General features: G+C 36.9%; 1 protein-coding gene across 2 annotated transcripts; it reads left to right on the top strand.

Moving 5' to 3' along the window:
- The first annotated feature begins 2568 nt into the window (after positions 1–2568).
- Positions 2569–13433, top strand: LOC116843118 (S-adenosylmethionine synthase). Of its 2 annotated transcripts, XM_032813224.1 has the most exons (10): positions 2569–2814; positions 4166–4435; positions 7043–7120; positions 7485–7607; positions 8194–8306; positions 10358–10501; positions 10737–10955; positions 11128–11310; positions 11468–11601; positions 11809–13433. In XM_032813224.1, exons 2-10 carry the CDS (start codon positions 4321–4323, stop codon positions 11912–11914), a joined length of 1215 nt encoding a protein of 404 aa, XP_032669115.1. In that variant the 5' UTR covers positions 2569–2814; positions 4166–4320; the 3' UTR covers positions 11915–13433. The 2 variants fall into 2 exon arrangements, with proteins under 2 accessions (XP_032669115.1, XP_032669108.1); XM_032813217.1 differs by lacking the exons at positions 2569–2814; positions 8194–8306 and adding an exon at positions 9024–9136 and having other exon boundaries at positions 3846–4435.
- The last annotated feature ends 590 nt before the right edge of the window (positions 13434–14023 follow it).

Raw genomic sequence — 14023 nt, 5'->3', positions numbered from 1 at the left:
GTGCATATGTCGATATAAAAAGACGAGTTCAAAAAACATTTGTAAGCATACAGTGGAATAAGCCTTGAGATCGGGAAGTTTCCTATTATCATAGCATGAGATACATCCGCAATAATTGTGAATATCATGATCGTGAATGTCCGTCTGTCACTTGCTTAAAGACCTCATCAACAATTAAAATGATAAAAATCACATCTGTTAGACATCATTTACTCGTGACATGTTGGACACGTTCAATGAACCCGCGAACGATATTGATCTAATCCTCGGACGCCAAGGCGCGCCTAAAACGCAACCCGGCGTACGTGGACGCGTGGCGAGACAGGTATGTCTGATTCAATATATCAATGCGGGATTGAGATAAGAGCCATTTAAAAATTCAAAATGGCATGACACAATCAGGATGACGATTTAAGAAAGCTTATCAATGTTTTCGTATATTATCAATATGAGAAAATGTTGACGCAATAATAGGAAATACTCTCGAAATTTACGGACGATGACGAAGAACATGACAATATATTGCCAAATATTTTTGATATATTAACCGTCCTCGAAGAATTTTATTTATCGTTTGTCTTCGCTTGCGTTATACTTAAATACTCTTATCCCGAAAAGAGCGCACAAAAATAACACTCGATAAAAGATACGGACATATCGTTGTTAAAATATCACTTTCTCCCTCGACGAGGTAACTCAATTTACAGACAAAGTCTTAAATCGAGAAGGAAAACTTGGTGTCGAGTCGCATCGATGCGTCAGCGTGTCTTCGTTCACAATGATATGTCATTAGCCTATATTGAGTGGCCGTTTTTATTGCGACAAAGAAATGGAATTTTACGTTTTCGTTAATTGCGTAATTAATTATTTGCGATCTAATATACGATATCTTTTGGTGGCAAATGCGTGAGCGAAGACATGTCGATTCAACGTCGTGTTACAACATCGAGACTTATTATAAACCACACGTCATAAACATAAATGATACGGCGTGTTTGTAAAAAAAGTCAACGCATACAATATTTCTCCGTGACACTTGACGCCACCGACGAATGATAGCTCCTTCCCGCAACCCGCTAAATTCCGCCGCCATATGAAAAGAAGCGAGTTAACGAATTTATCGTCGCGTGGCCTGATGTCACTCTCGTGTGATGCAAACGAGATAAAAATCACTTCCCTCACCGCCTGCCTACCCCAGTGAAAAACAACGTATACTTTCGTTCGTGGTGCAAAAGCCAGCGATGACGCGTGCTGCATATAGTCTGTGGATTACAAAATCTTCAAGTTTGTAGAAGCCGCAGGTTATCGTGTGAGTGCAAGTAGCTAATATTTTTACATACACGAAGGGAATATTGTTCTTTTTTATATAAATTCTTTTCAATTTTATTATGTATCTAGTAATGCAGAAATATCAGCAAAGCTTGTCTTGCTAAGGAACATAGTCAATCTCACTGAGAACATACACTGAAAAAAAAAGTTTAGATACTCGTAGCTATAATCACATAGAGAAATAATTACTATAAATTATGGTCAAGAAAATCATTTTTTTTTTTAATTAAATTCTACTATAATGTCAGTGATAATAATATTATATGCATATTTCCATTAGCATTTTTTTTACAAAAATGCAATAGAGATTAAAAGTAATTATAATTTTAGTTAGATTTTTTTCTTACTATAGCAAATTCTTAACAATACACATTTCAGTTTCTAAAATATAAATAGCACATATGAAGAGAGTGCTGAAAGGTCCGTTACTGCAGAATATCAATCTATTTCTCGGCTATAAAATTCTGTAATAATTTTTACTATAGAATTCTCTCCATCCGCGTTATAGGAAAAGTCCACGTGGAAAGAGATCGCGCGTCGCAAAGATCTACTTTAAAATCTTCTTCGAAATGCTCGCGATGATAAATTTGCAACGTGCTATTCATTAATTTATCGTGCATATAGATCACCATCGTTAAATAAACGAATTTAAGTGTACGATGTATTTGTGATAATGACTGATAATACCTCGAGTGCCGGACGCTGTATACTGATTATCACTACTGTCAACTTTAGCGGGAATTAATCAATTGTGAGCTTTACTTTCGTAAAACGTGACTTGTGACGTCATTTATGAACCAGAATGATCAACAGTATTGATTGTGTTACATATTGCATCATGTTTCTCTACGAAGAATGTTACGCAAATAACTAACGTGTCATAAAAAAGATCGTTAAAATTCATTGAATTTTTCACCTGCTCTTAGCTCTGTTTTCATTTTCTGCAGATTTATAACTATATTTTTATCACGTAAGATTTTAAGCAATGCAAACCCAGCTATTGTATTTTTCAATGGGAAAGGAACGCATCCTTTGTGCGCTTCACTCCGCATTTCCATCGTTTTGAAATGACAGACGAAACTGTAAATTTCTAAAATGCAGTTTCTGGAAAAGTAGTGAAATATCTGTATCATTTTTTAATATCACATTACATCTGTCAAATCCCCTCTTTTAAGACTCTGTCGTCAATACTGGACGATATATAAAAGTGATCGCGAATTACGCACGCTTACAGTGTATTTTTGACGTCTTTGAAAGCGCGAACGAGAGTGTCGGGTGACGATAGCGTTATTGCGATTAAGTTCACAGTTGGAGTTTCCATGTGTTTCCATGATCCATGATTTCACAAGTACGCGATTCAGTTTTCTGAAGCTGTGTCGGAAAAACACGACAATTGATCGAATCGACACGAGATTTTGTTAATTCGGAGACGAAAAAACGACACGTGCGAAATAACGCTCTGATAATCACACGCTGGTGTCATCGGTAAGGACCTCATGGATCGGGCTCATACATTTGCATTTGCATCCTCATCGATATTGAATGCCGATCGTCTTATACGCGATAATATTGCGCGCAATTTTTCACGTAAAATGAATATCCAATTTAATACAAATGATCATATTGGACGTTAAACACGTACTCTGAGTATATACACTGAAAAAAAATACTTAAAAATTTACTAGTGTAGTATATAAAGTTTGTTCTTGAAATAAAATGTATTTCTATGAAAGAAACTTTTATCTCACACACACAAACAGATTTTTCTTTCTAAATGTTTCTTTCTGTAAGTGTAATAAGTCACTTTGAACATGATGAAATATTGAAAGCTTTGAGCACAAAATATCGTTGAACGAATAAAGTAGCAAATAACGCGTATTCTCGTGACAGTATCATGTCGATAAATAAGCAAAAACATTACTACGTGATAAATTACAAAACCTACTATCGTAGCGTTATCATTGGATATTTTCAATTTTGTTTTCGAGAAGCTCGACCTTATAATTGAAAATTTCTATTACAAGTCATCTGGTCGTTTGATACGCAACGTTCGAATCGTGTTCATTATCATGGTCGTATTATTTGACAGTTATGTATTTGCAGAATAAATCATTCGTATCGAAATCGTTTGATACCCGCACGAAACAGGACGCGGCGACGCGTGTGGCGCGCGACATGAAAAGCGACGCGGGGTAGCAATCTCAAATACTCCGTTACGTATTTATTATTTGCGAGAGAGCGAAAGAGATGATATATCGGCGTATAGTGTTTCTTTTTAGTGCGCGGCATGCCACGTCGCCGTGTTCTAACGCGTGAAAGCCGTCGAACTTAGCTCGCTGTAATCCGCGTTGCATCCGCCGCAGAGACGAACACGTGGGCGACGGAGTGAGGAGATAGACGGAGCCGGCGGTTTTTCGAATTTCGCGCTGGTCACGAACGGGCGGGTCATGTGACTAACGGAGTCGGCCGAGGGCGCGAGCAGCCGGACCGAGGTTATAAATAGTGGGTAGCAGCGCGCGGGGAACCTCTTTTACTCGCCACAACGCGTCGCGTTGCGTCGCGCTCGCTTCGTCTCGATCATTACGCGGTGTGCCGTGTGAGTGTGAGAAACTCAGTCCTCTCGCGTTTCGTCTTCTCACTGTCTTCTGTCCCTTTGTCTCGTTCCGTCTAATCTCATCGATCTCTACGGTCTCGTACGACACGCACCAACGAGGTATTGTTCACTCGCAGCAATACACAGAAGAGCGCGCGTAACGCGGCGACAAGACGTTCCTCTCTCTCTCTCTCTCTCTCTGTCTTTCTCTCTCTTTCTCTCTCTCTTTTTCTCTCGAATAAGGCACGTGTAAGAACTCGCGACTTGAGCGGACAGTTCGAGAGTTCAGCCAGAAAACGACGAGTGAACGTTGCTGCTACTGCTGCGAGCGAACTTCGAGTGGCAAAGAGTACCACGGAATCACGACAACGGCGGCGACGAGCCCGAAACGTAGGAAAATGCCGGAAACCGCGCACCACATGAACGGCTATGCGAATGGTCATACGCCGCCTGAGCTGCAACAGGGCACTACTTTCCTGTTCACCTCGGAGTCGGTCGGCGAGGGACACCCAGGTGAGGTTTGCTTTTTTTAGGTTTAGTTGGCGTACCTTGCATTGTCGGTCGAACTAGCTTTCTTTTTCCCTTGCACTCTAACGTTTCTCCCTCTCTCTCTCTCTCTCTCTCTCTTTCTATCTCTCTCGTACCGAAGCTAGCGCTATGCGTTGCGTGCGCCGCCATGGATGGGAAGATCATCTTCGTGATCCGGCGCGCACCACGGCTACCGTAACGTGCTACTCGTTTGTCAGTCTTTTCTTTCGACAACCCTTCGACCCATTAAACGCTAATCCTGCTCGGCTGGGGTTATGTTCCAGAGAACGAGGATGGCGAATCTGCGATTTTTTTCTCGATTCTTGCTCGTCCGTCTCGCTTTTCTTCTCTTTTCTATTCACTAAAATTCAGCTACATCGAATGCGCATTGCACGCTCTCGGTTCTGTTGCGGCTGCGACCTGAGATGATCAAGCGCAGAAAGAACACATTGTCGGGTGCAGAACCGCCATGTGCTCGCGGCGCGATCGGCGTCGACGACTCACCCGATAACGTGTACCTTGAATCGCGCCGGTTAAGCCCGTATCACACTACGGTTTGAAGATAGAGAATTGAAGATTGGAATTTGACCAATTGGAACAGGCCAAGACCAAAGATGATTCGTCAAAATCTAAAATCTTCAATTCTCCATCTTTAATCCGTAATGTGACATGGGCTTTAAGACCCTTGTACGTAGAAAAATTTTAACCGTAACCGTAAGAAAACTGACCAATCAGAGTTGATTATTCTCCTTGCATTCGAGGAATAATCGACTGTGATTGGTCAGTTATCTTACGACATTACGGTTAAAAATTTTCCACGTACAAAGGCCACTAGAGAATTCGCGTTACAAAGCTTTAGTCCCAGTCTACGACAGATGATTTGAGCATTAAGCTTTAAAAATTGATCAATCACAGTCAAATATAAGGAAAATAATCGATTAGTTAAATTTTAAGGCTTAAGACTTAAATCACCTATTGTAAACCGGGATTTAGAAGCAGAGTGAACCGCGATAGACGTCGGTGCATTCCGTTTGGAGCATTTTCGGCGCGAACGTAGTCGTACGTCATCACTGTCGATTAAAGAGTAAACTCTATACTTGAAACCTCGTAATTCATCTATTTTTATTAGCCTTGTTTATTAGCCTTGCATTTTGTTTTTTGTATTTTGTTATTTTTTATTGTCGAATTTTGGTACCTCTATATCTGGATGCATAAATATCTAAATATGATGTATTAAAGACAATGTAAATCACAAACTAGATTTATATAATCAGCGTAAAACCGATTTGGTAATGATATTATACTTGATATATATATATATATATATATATATATATATATATATATATACATATATATATATTTAATATATATTAACATATATTTATCATATTATAACATGAGTAATTATAATGTCAGAGTTATTAAGTAAGTTTTATAATGTGTGTGATTGTATAGACTATGGATGTGACTGAACAATTTCAGAGGGCTGTGTATTAATAATACATGCAGCCAATATTTCCTAAACTACATGAAATCGATTCTTTACATTCTTTATTTCCATATCCAGACAATAAATGAATCTTCTGAAGTAAGATTATGATTATTTATCGGCATCGGCAATTGATGCCTGACAGTTGTAAAATAATTTTTTCTTTATATAATAAGTGTTTTACATTATACTATAACTATGTCAGACATTTTTAAATATTTTGAAAAACGAAGAAATTTCTCTACAAGCGATTCTTGCAAAATGGCTTATCGATTAAATCATTTCGACTCAAGGAAGTAGATGATGTAACACGATGTTAATGTCGCTCTATGAAATATATTACACATAAGATGTCCACGCTAGGAATGAATTCCTTCACTTCTGACGTCATCGTCCAAAATGGAGTTACACTCTAGAAAAATCTTAAACCCGAATCGCACATAACGAATTAATTCGATCATTTTTCTATCTTAAATTTATTTTTATATTATAAATGCTAATTTTATGATTGACACTCTCTTTCTGTTTTTCGCTAGATTACTCTAATTATACCAAACATAAAGAAGGAAGCTTATAAGTACAAGTTTTACAAGAAATTTGAATTAACTAAACTTGAATTAGCGATTCGTTATTTTTCCTAAATTTATGGTCCTTCATTTATGATGCGGAATAAGAAAGATTGAAATAATGAGTATCTGTTCAAATATAAAGTAGTAATATTAATAATCTATTAAAAGTAGTAATATTTACTACAGTTTTTCAAAATCTAATTTCTAGTCAGTTACATAACATTATCGCAAACGTAATTTATGTAAAATAGTTAAAAAATATTAGATCTTAAAAATATATATGTTTTAAAGATACGGAGAAGTAGTTAATTTATGTAAAATAGTTAAGAAATATTAGATCTTAAAAATATATATGTTTTAAAGATATGGAGAAGTAGTTATATAACATTCTATTGTGAACATGTTTTATATGTAGATCAACTATATCTAGAATATTAGGTTTTAAAGAGAATTTTTTAAAAATTTATATTTTAATTTAATTTTCTAACTACTTAACTAGTATTTTAATGTATCTTTTATGTTATATTTTAGACAAAATGTGTGACCAGATAAGCGACGCCATTCTGGATGCACATTTGAAACAAGATCCTGATGCTAAAGTGGCATGTGGTGAGTTCCATCAAGATATTGTTAATTTCCTTGAGCACTTGAACGTATGTCTTGTATGTTATATGATATCTATTTATAAATTGGTTTGTTCAGCCTTGAACTAGTTTAAAGCCAGAGAATTAAATTTCTGCATCCACTGCTTTATATCTATCATAAAAGAAATGCTTCCAGGAAACATTTTAAAGACAGAAAACAATTTTTATAAACACTTACTATTAGCACCAATTTTGCTTTGATTAAGTACATATTGAAAGTTACGGTATAATACATATATTTACATATACGCACGCATTATATATACACTAATGTTATTTCATGTTTGATACGGACATAATATTACCAAAGTATTTTTTATTTGTGACAGAAACTGTAACCAAAACTGGGATGATACTATTATGCGGAGAAATTACATCAAAGGCTGTAGTGGACTACCAGAAGATTGTTCGAGACACAGTGAATCATATCGGCTATGACGACTCTTCAAAAGGTACTGCAATTGCCATTGCGACATTTGCTCTTAATTTCAGCAATGTAATTTTACGTCTGTCATTTCCCTTTATTACTTCTGACATTTTTGTTGCATGTGTTAATTGTATATACGCGAGAAAAAAATTAAAACTCCTACATTTCTACGAGAAATCCGTAGCCATATCCGTTGACAATAACACATGCATGCCCTGCGGCTGAATACGTTAGCCAGATCTCTCAGAACACACCTCACATGGTTCCCTTTCATCACACGATCGAATCATGGCACGAAAGATTCAAGAACCAAACATCATACCCCGTTTTCTGAGCTGAGCATATTTTATATAAATAATAAACAGCAACATGTTAGTTTGCACACGAGTACAATGTGTACTGAGGTGCGAGGGTAAAAAGCCAGCCTAATTCCACATACTAATGATAATATCATATTGAGATGTTGGACTTGGAAAATTCCATGCCTCGATCGTTCGGATAGCCAGTATGCTGCTCATTACTTTCTCGGGAAAGATCACCCCAAAAAAGAAAAAAAATCATCGAAGAAATGCTCGAGACTGTGTAACGTAAGCATATCGTAATCGTGGCAGGATTCGATTGGCGTACGTTGAACCTTTTGGTGGCGATTGAACAACAATCCCCAAATATCGCTGATGGTGTTCATACGGACAGGGAAGAGAAGGACGTGGGTGCAGGTGATCAGGTACATAAGCCATTTTCAGCCCGTGCCGCAGAGCAGCTAAAAATAATTCAATATCGACAACTTTCCCTGTTCGTGATCCTTTCCATCCTTCTCTTCCTTAAGAGAAAAGATCAGACGTTTTCAGCCCATTTTCGTTATTGTGTGTGATGGAGCGCGTGTTATATTTTTGTGTGCGTGTATGTACGAACGAGCAGGTAGGATAGCGAATGTGAGAAACCTCCAATATCAAATAAATGTCGGAACATCGAGAAAAGCGTTAATTTGTCGGAAAGAACGACTAGAACATTGGACTCGTATATCCAGCAAAGTGCCGCTGATATGCTTAGGGAATAAGACTGCATGTACTATGTTCCGTATTTTACGTGCGCACGTAAAGTTAATTCTAATGTCACACATGTTAATTCTAATGTCACAAAAGGTCTGCCAGTTACTTCCGTCCTAAAGTGTTTCAAGCACGTGAACAGCATTGAAAAGGCGCATATCTTCGATACTTTCGCCAGTCTTCCACATTCGTCAACTTGTACATGCAAAAAATTGTCCATAATATTATTTTTAATCATGATCATTAGAATCGACTCGACCCGATGAAACTCGATATATTGGGAGGACGGAAATTTGCTGCAAAACCAAGTATCGGCTTGGTAACCGGGCAAAAAGGGTGCTATTGCACGAACAACGGTGGATATCTTTGTCTGATCGCATTGATGATTTCTGCAGGTTTTGACTACAAGCTGTGCAATGTCCTGCTGGCGCTCGATGCTCAGTCACCAAATATCGCGGCAGGCGTTCATGAAAATCGTAGTGATGAAGAAGTGGGAGCAGGAGATCAGGTTAATTAGCATTGCCATCGTTGAGTTTTTATTCTCTTGTGTATTTCTTGTTTTTCTTTTCCGTTCTGTCTCTTCTCGTTATTTACTAGTTTCTTCAGTAGCTTTGTGAATAATATTTCTTACTTTTATTTTGCTCGTAACACACACTAGCTTGTTTATTTTTTCGCTGTAAGAATGTTAAGGCCAGCATACTCTGCCCTTCCTAAGGTAGTGGTTATTCAGCATTTTATTGCGTTACAATGTATCATTACAGATTCACGCACGGACACGTATGTACGTATACGTGTGTACCTCTAACCTTTAGCTAGAATGTCAAATAGGTGATGTGGTAAAAAAGTATGAATGAGTAAATATATTCGAAATGTATATATGTGTAATTAATGAGAAAGTTTATGTGAATAAGCATTATAGCAACATTAGATAACAGTTGAATATTACTGTATTGTACTAACATTTCTTGTAGAATAATTATGACCGTAATATAAATAATGCGGTCCCTCTCGATAATGCCGATTATTATTGAATAATTCATTGAACCAAAAAATTCAATATTGACCAAAATTCTGAATTTAGTTGAGTTTAAAAACTGATGGTTACTAAATATATATATATATATATATATATATATATATATATATAAATACAATATTGTTCGTATATAATTAAAATAAAAATACCATTTCCTGAACACGCGTTCCTAATCCCGGACATTCTTGTTGTTTTGATTTTTAAATATGAATATTTAAACTTTTAAAACACATGTTTGCATACATATATTCTGTGTTCTGAAAATTTAAATATCTATTACTATTATTATATTTAAGGATCAAAATAATAAGAATGTCCAGGATACCAGTAGGTATATGTCCGGGCATTGGTATTTTTGCCTTAAACTTGATCATGATAACTGGTGATTTAGTCGTGAGTTTGACAATCAGTGGTGTGAGTCGACGTGTGCTTGCTAACGTTGAATTTTTTTACTATCATTTAACTATTATTCCTACTGTCGTATTCACGCTACCTTTTTGCTCTGTGTGGCACCTTTTATTGCATGTTAGAATTATCGCTTTATATATTCTTTACAGTTGTACATAATACTATGCACATTTATGCGATAATTTGCGCACTTTACGAGATTTTTCTTATCTTAAGCTAAAAAAACTTTCTTTTAATAAAGAAATAAATAAATTTTAGCTGGAATAACTCGAATTCTTCCATCAGGGTTTAATGTTTGGTTATGCCACCGATGAAACCGACGAATGTATGCCACTGACCGTTGTACTCGCGCACAAATTGAATCAAAAAATCGCTGAACTAAGACGAAGTGGAGAACTGTGGTGGGCTCGTCCGGATTCAAAAACACAGGTTTAGCACTTTCTATACTGTATACCTATCTTTTTCTTCTCAATTTTAGAAAAATATTGGACTGAATTATACAATGATGTTGATTTTGTATTTGCTACTCTTGATGGCCATGATGTAGACATCCTAACTGAGTATAATTTAATAAATATTATATATATTTTTAATGCCCTCTCTCTTTTTATGCTTAACTTATAATTACAATATGTATACATATGTATGATTATGTTCACAATAGGTGACTTGCGAATACATCATGGACCATGGAGCCTGCGTACCCATAAGAGTTCACACTGTTGTAGTATCGCTACAACACAGCGAAAAAATTGGTTTGGACGAGTTACGTAAAGCAATCATGGAAAAGGTTATCAAAGAAGTGATACCAGCAAGATATTTAGATGACAGGACAATCTTTCATGTAAATCCTTGTGGACTTTTTATTATTGGTGGACCACAGGTATAACTAAAATGTCGAATTAAATGTCACATAACGTAACCGAAGCTCATATTAACATGTTTTATATAATGTGATATTTCGCTAGAAACGTTCAGTATTACATTTCAATTAAAGTCCATATTGCATTTTACGAGAAGTTAATCTTATATACGTTACAAACATTTTTTTTTAGAGCGACGCTGGTCTCACCGGACGGAAGATCATTGTAGATACGTACGGCGGTTGGGGAGCGCACGGGGGCGGCGCATTTTCTGGTAAAGACTTTACAAAAGTAGACAGGTCGGCTGCATACGCTGCAAGATGGGTTGCCAAATCTCTCGTAAAGGCCGGTCTATGCAGGCGCTGTCTCGTACAAGTAATGTTTACAGATATATTTTGATTCTAAACAATATATCATTTATGTCGGAAAATTTTCATAGTGCGCAAAATTCTGATTTACATGTTTTAACACAAAGAGAAATGATTTACGACTTACATGTTGTGTATATCAAAAGTTTATTTCGTTCTGTCAGGTCTCGTATGCTATTGGAGTGGCGGAGCCCTTGTCAATCACGGTCTTTGATTATGGTACATCCACGCGCTCTCAGAATGAGCTCTTAGATATAGTGAACAAAAATTTTGATTTGCGACCCGGAAAGATCGTCAAGTACGTATACCTCTTAACATGCATTTTATTTATTCACGATTATTATGTGTCATTGTATACGCATATATACACGCGAAGCATACATTACACCAACTATTATCGCAAGTCTTTTATAATCGTCGTTAAATGATAAATAGACGTATCATCATGAGTACATTTTATCAATGATAAGCTGGATACAAGGATGTAAACAGGCTGTTGTTATAGGGAGCTGAATCTTCGCAATCCCATTTATCAACAAACCAGTACATACGGTCATTTTGGACGAGATGGTTTCACATGGGAACAACCAAAGAAGCTAATCCTCGATTGATGAGAGAGCGTATTTTAAGTTAGTCTCGACGTTTCGCGACTATCAAACGTCGGACATAAAAACGTTTCCCCCCTCTCTCTCTCTAACTCTTTCTCTATCTTTTTCTCACAGTAACCGTGTTATCTCGTCAAATATTACCCGAGATTCTTCAATCTCTGCAATGCCGCAGCCACCGAGTTCGTCAGTTCCTTATGCCAATTTTAGCAGTAGCGAGAAGTGGCCCATATTCCCCTTCCTTCGTGCCATGGAATACCGAATATTACAACGTGACGACAGGCATAGTACAAATCTCGTTCATAATCCGAGACATGTGGATATAGACAGTCATTTCTATCTTCTTTTCTCGGAATCGATTCTTCGAGCGTGTTTCTACCTTACGTCTAATGAACCTAGAGCGCAAGGAAAGGGTAAACCGAGCCTATCGCAAAGAAAACCCATCATAAGCCCATTTGCGCGTTCCGAGAAGCTCTTGAATATCTAGCTTGAGTTGGATAACTTGCTCTGACAACGGCGGATCGACTACGGCCTTGTCGCGGATGCACAGTGAAAGCAGAGAAAGGGGAAAAAGAAAAAACCAACCTGTTGTAGAAAATCTAATAATTTTACGTTTGAGGAAAGTGTATAAACGGGCGCTATTGATAAAAGTTTCCGCAGTGAAACTCCGAGATAAAACAGCAGTCTCGTAGATTTTTAGCGGTATTAGCAGCCTCTCGTGCACGTACATGGAAGATGGACGCTTCGATCCAACTTCGTAAATCAACTTCGATATTTTGAATCGGAGTACAACGGATATAGTACGCTATTAGCATTCGGAAGTCCCGTGTGCTCTACTTTATTTTCCGTTTATCGGTCCATCTTTCGTGTACGTATCTTCATTAGAGTTATTAATCGCTCGAGAGTATGAGAAATATGTGAATTGGCGGCGGTAAACGTGTTCTCGGCAGACGTGTACGTAGCAAAGCAGGAAATGACGTTTCACGAGTTTTACACGAGAGACGATTTCGTCGTAATGCCGGGCCGATCAATAATCGGCAAGAGGAATCGTTGTTGAGCATTTTAGAGTATTTGAAATTTGTCAGAGTAGCAGTAGTTGTAAATTTAGGTTTCATCGGTTTACATAGCTTGCGTGAATACAATAAAATCTGCGAACGTATCGAGTTCGCTCAGTGGAGCACATAGTCGTTTCCCCCTTTGCTATTCAATTTCATTCAGGTAGAACAATTATAACAAATGTCAGGAAAAATCATTAATGTAATCTCGTAGAGGTCCAGCACAGATCGTGTGACGGAGCTCAAAAATTGAGAAAATTTTCTGTTTTCTGGTATATGCATTCGACGTGTCCTTATTGGATTTTAATGGAAAGTTAAAAAAACAAAAAAAGAATTGTAAAAAGATTCGGTCATTTTCTGTCAGAATTAATGTATGCGATTTGTGACGTAGCAATATTGGCAATATGTATAACAGTGCACAAGATCTTCTAAAAGAAAGACATAATAAAACGGATTTTTTAATAAAAATATTTATCTGTCGTTCATTTCGTTTATTACCGCACCATTGTCTAAACGAAACGTATTTAATCCTTAATCTTCCCAGCATTCCGACATGATTTATAAGCAGAGGACCAACTTTGCATTTCCATAAACATTTTCCCAAAGTAAAAACACTGAGCTCTGTCGCACTAGACACTGCGACTGGCTGATAGCTTGCTGAAGTAGCGAGAAATCTTTATATCCATTTGCACGATCATGTATCACTTTCCACTGTTTAACTATGTAACGAGATGTGTATAAACGATTGTAACGTGTGGAATAATCTCTGTAATGAAATAATTCACACGTACATTTTACTTCGCATGTCATGCATTTTGTTACATTATACCAATACTTTTACAATGTATCATAGATGCACATTATTTAAGATAAAAATATGAACATAGGTTAATTATATGTAATAACAGGGATAAAGATTGTAACAGTATATTTATTTGCACACGATATTTCTGATAACTCGAGATATATCTTTATGTCTAAAATCTATATACATCAATTATATACGAACATAGTTATATAAACGAACATTGCAAAGAATACATAAGATATATATACAGAT

Source organism: Odontomachus brunneus, unplaced genomic scaffold (genome assembly GCF_010583005.1).
Source record: "Odontomachus brunneus isolate Ranch 3 - 2012 unplaced genomic scaffold, Obru_v1 Obru_scaffold_002, whole genome shotgun sequence".
Taxonomy (NCBI): domain Eukaryota; kingdom Metazoa; phylum Arthropoda; class Insecta; order Hymenoptera; family Formicidae; genus Odontomachus; species Odontomachus brunneus.
This window is presented reverse-complemented; position numbering and strand designations above follow the sequence as displayed.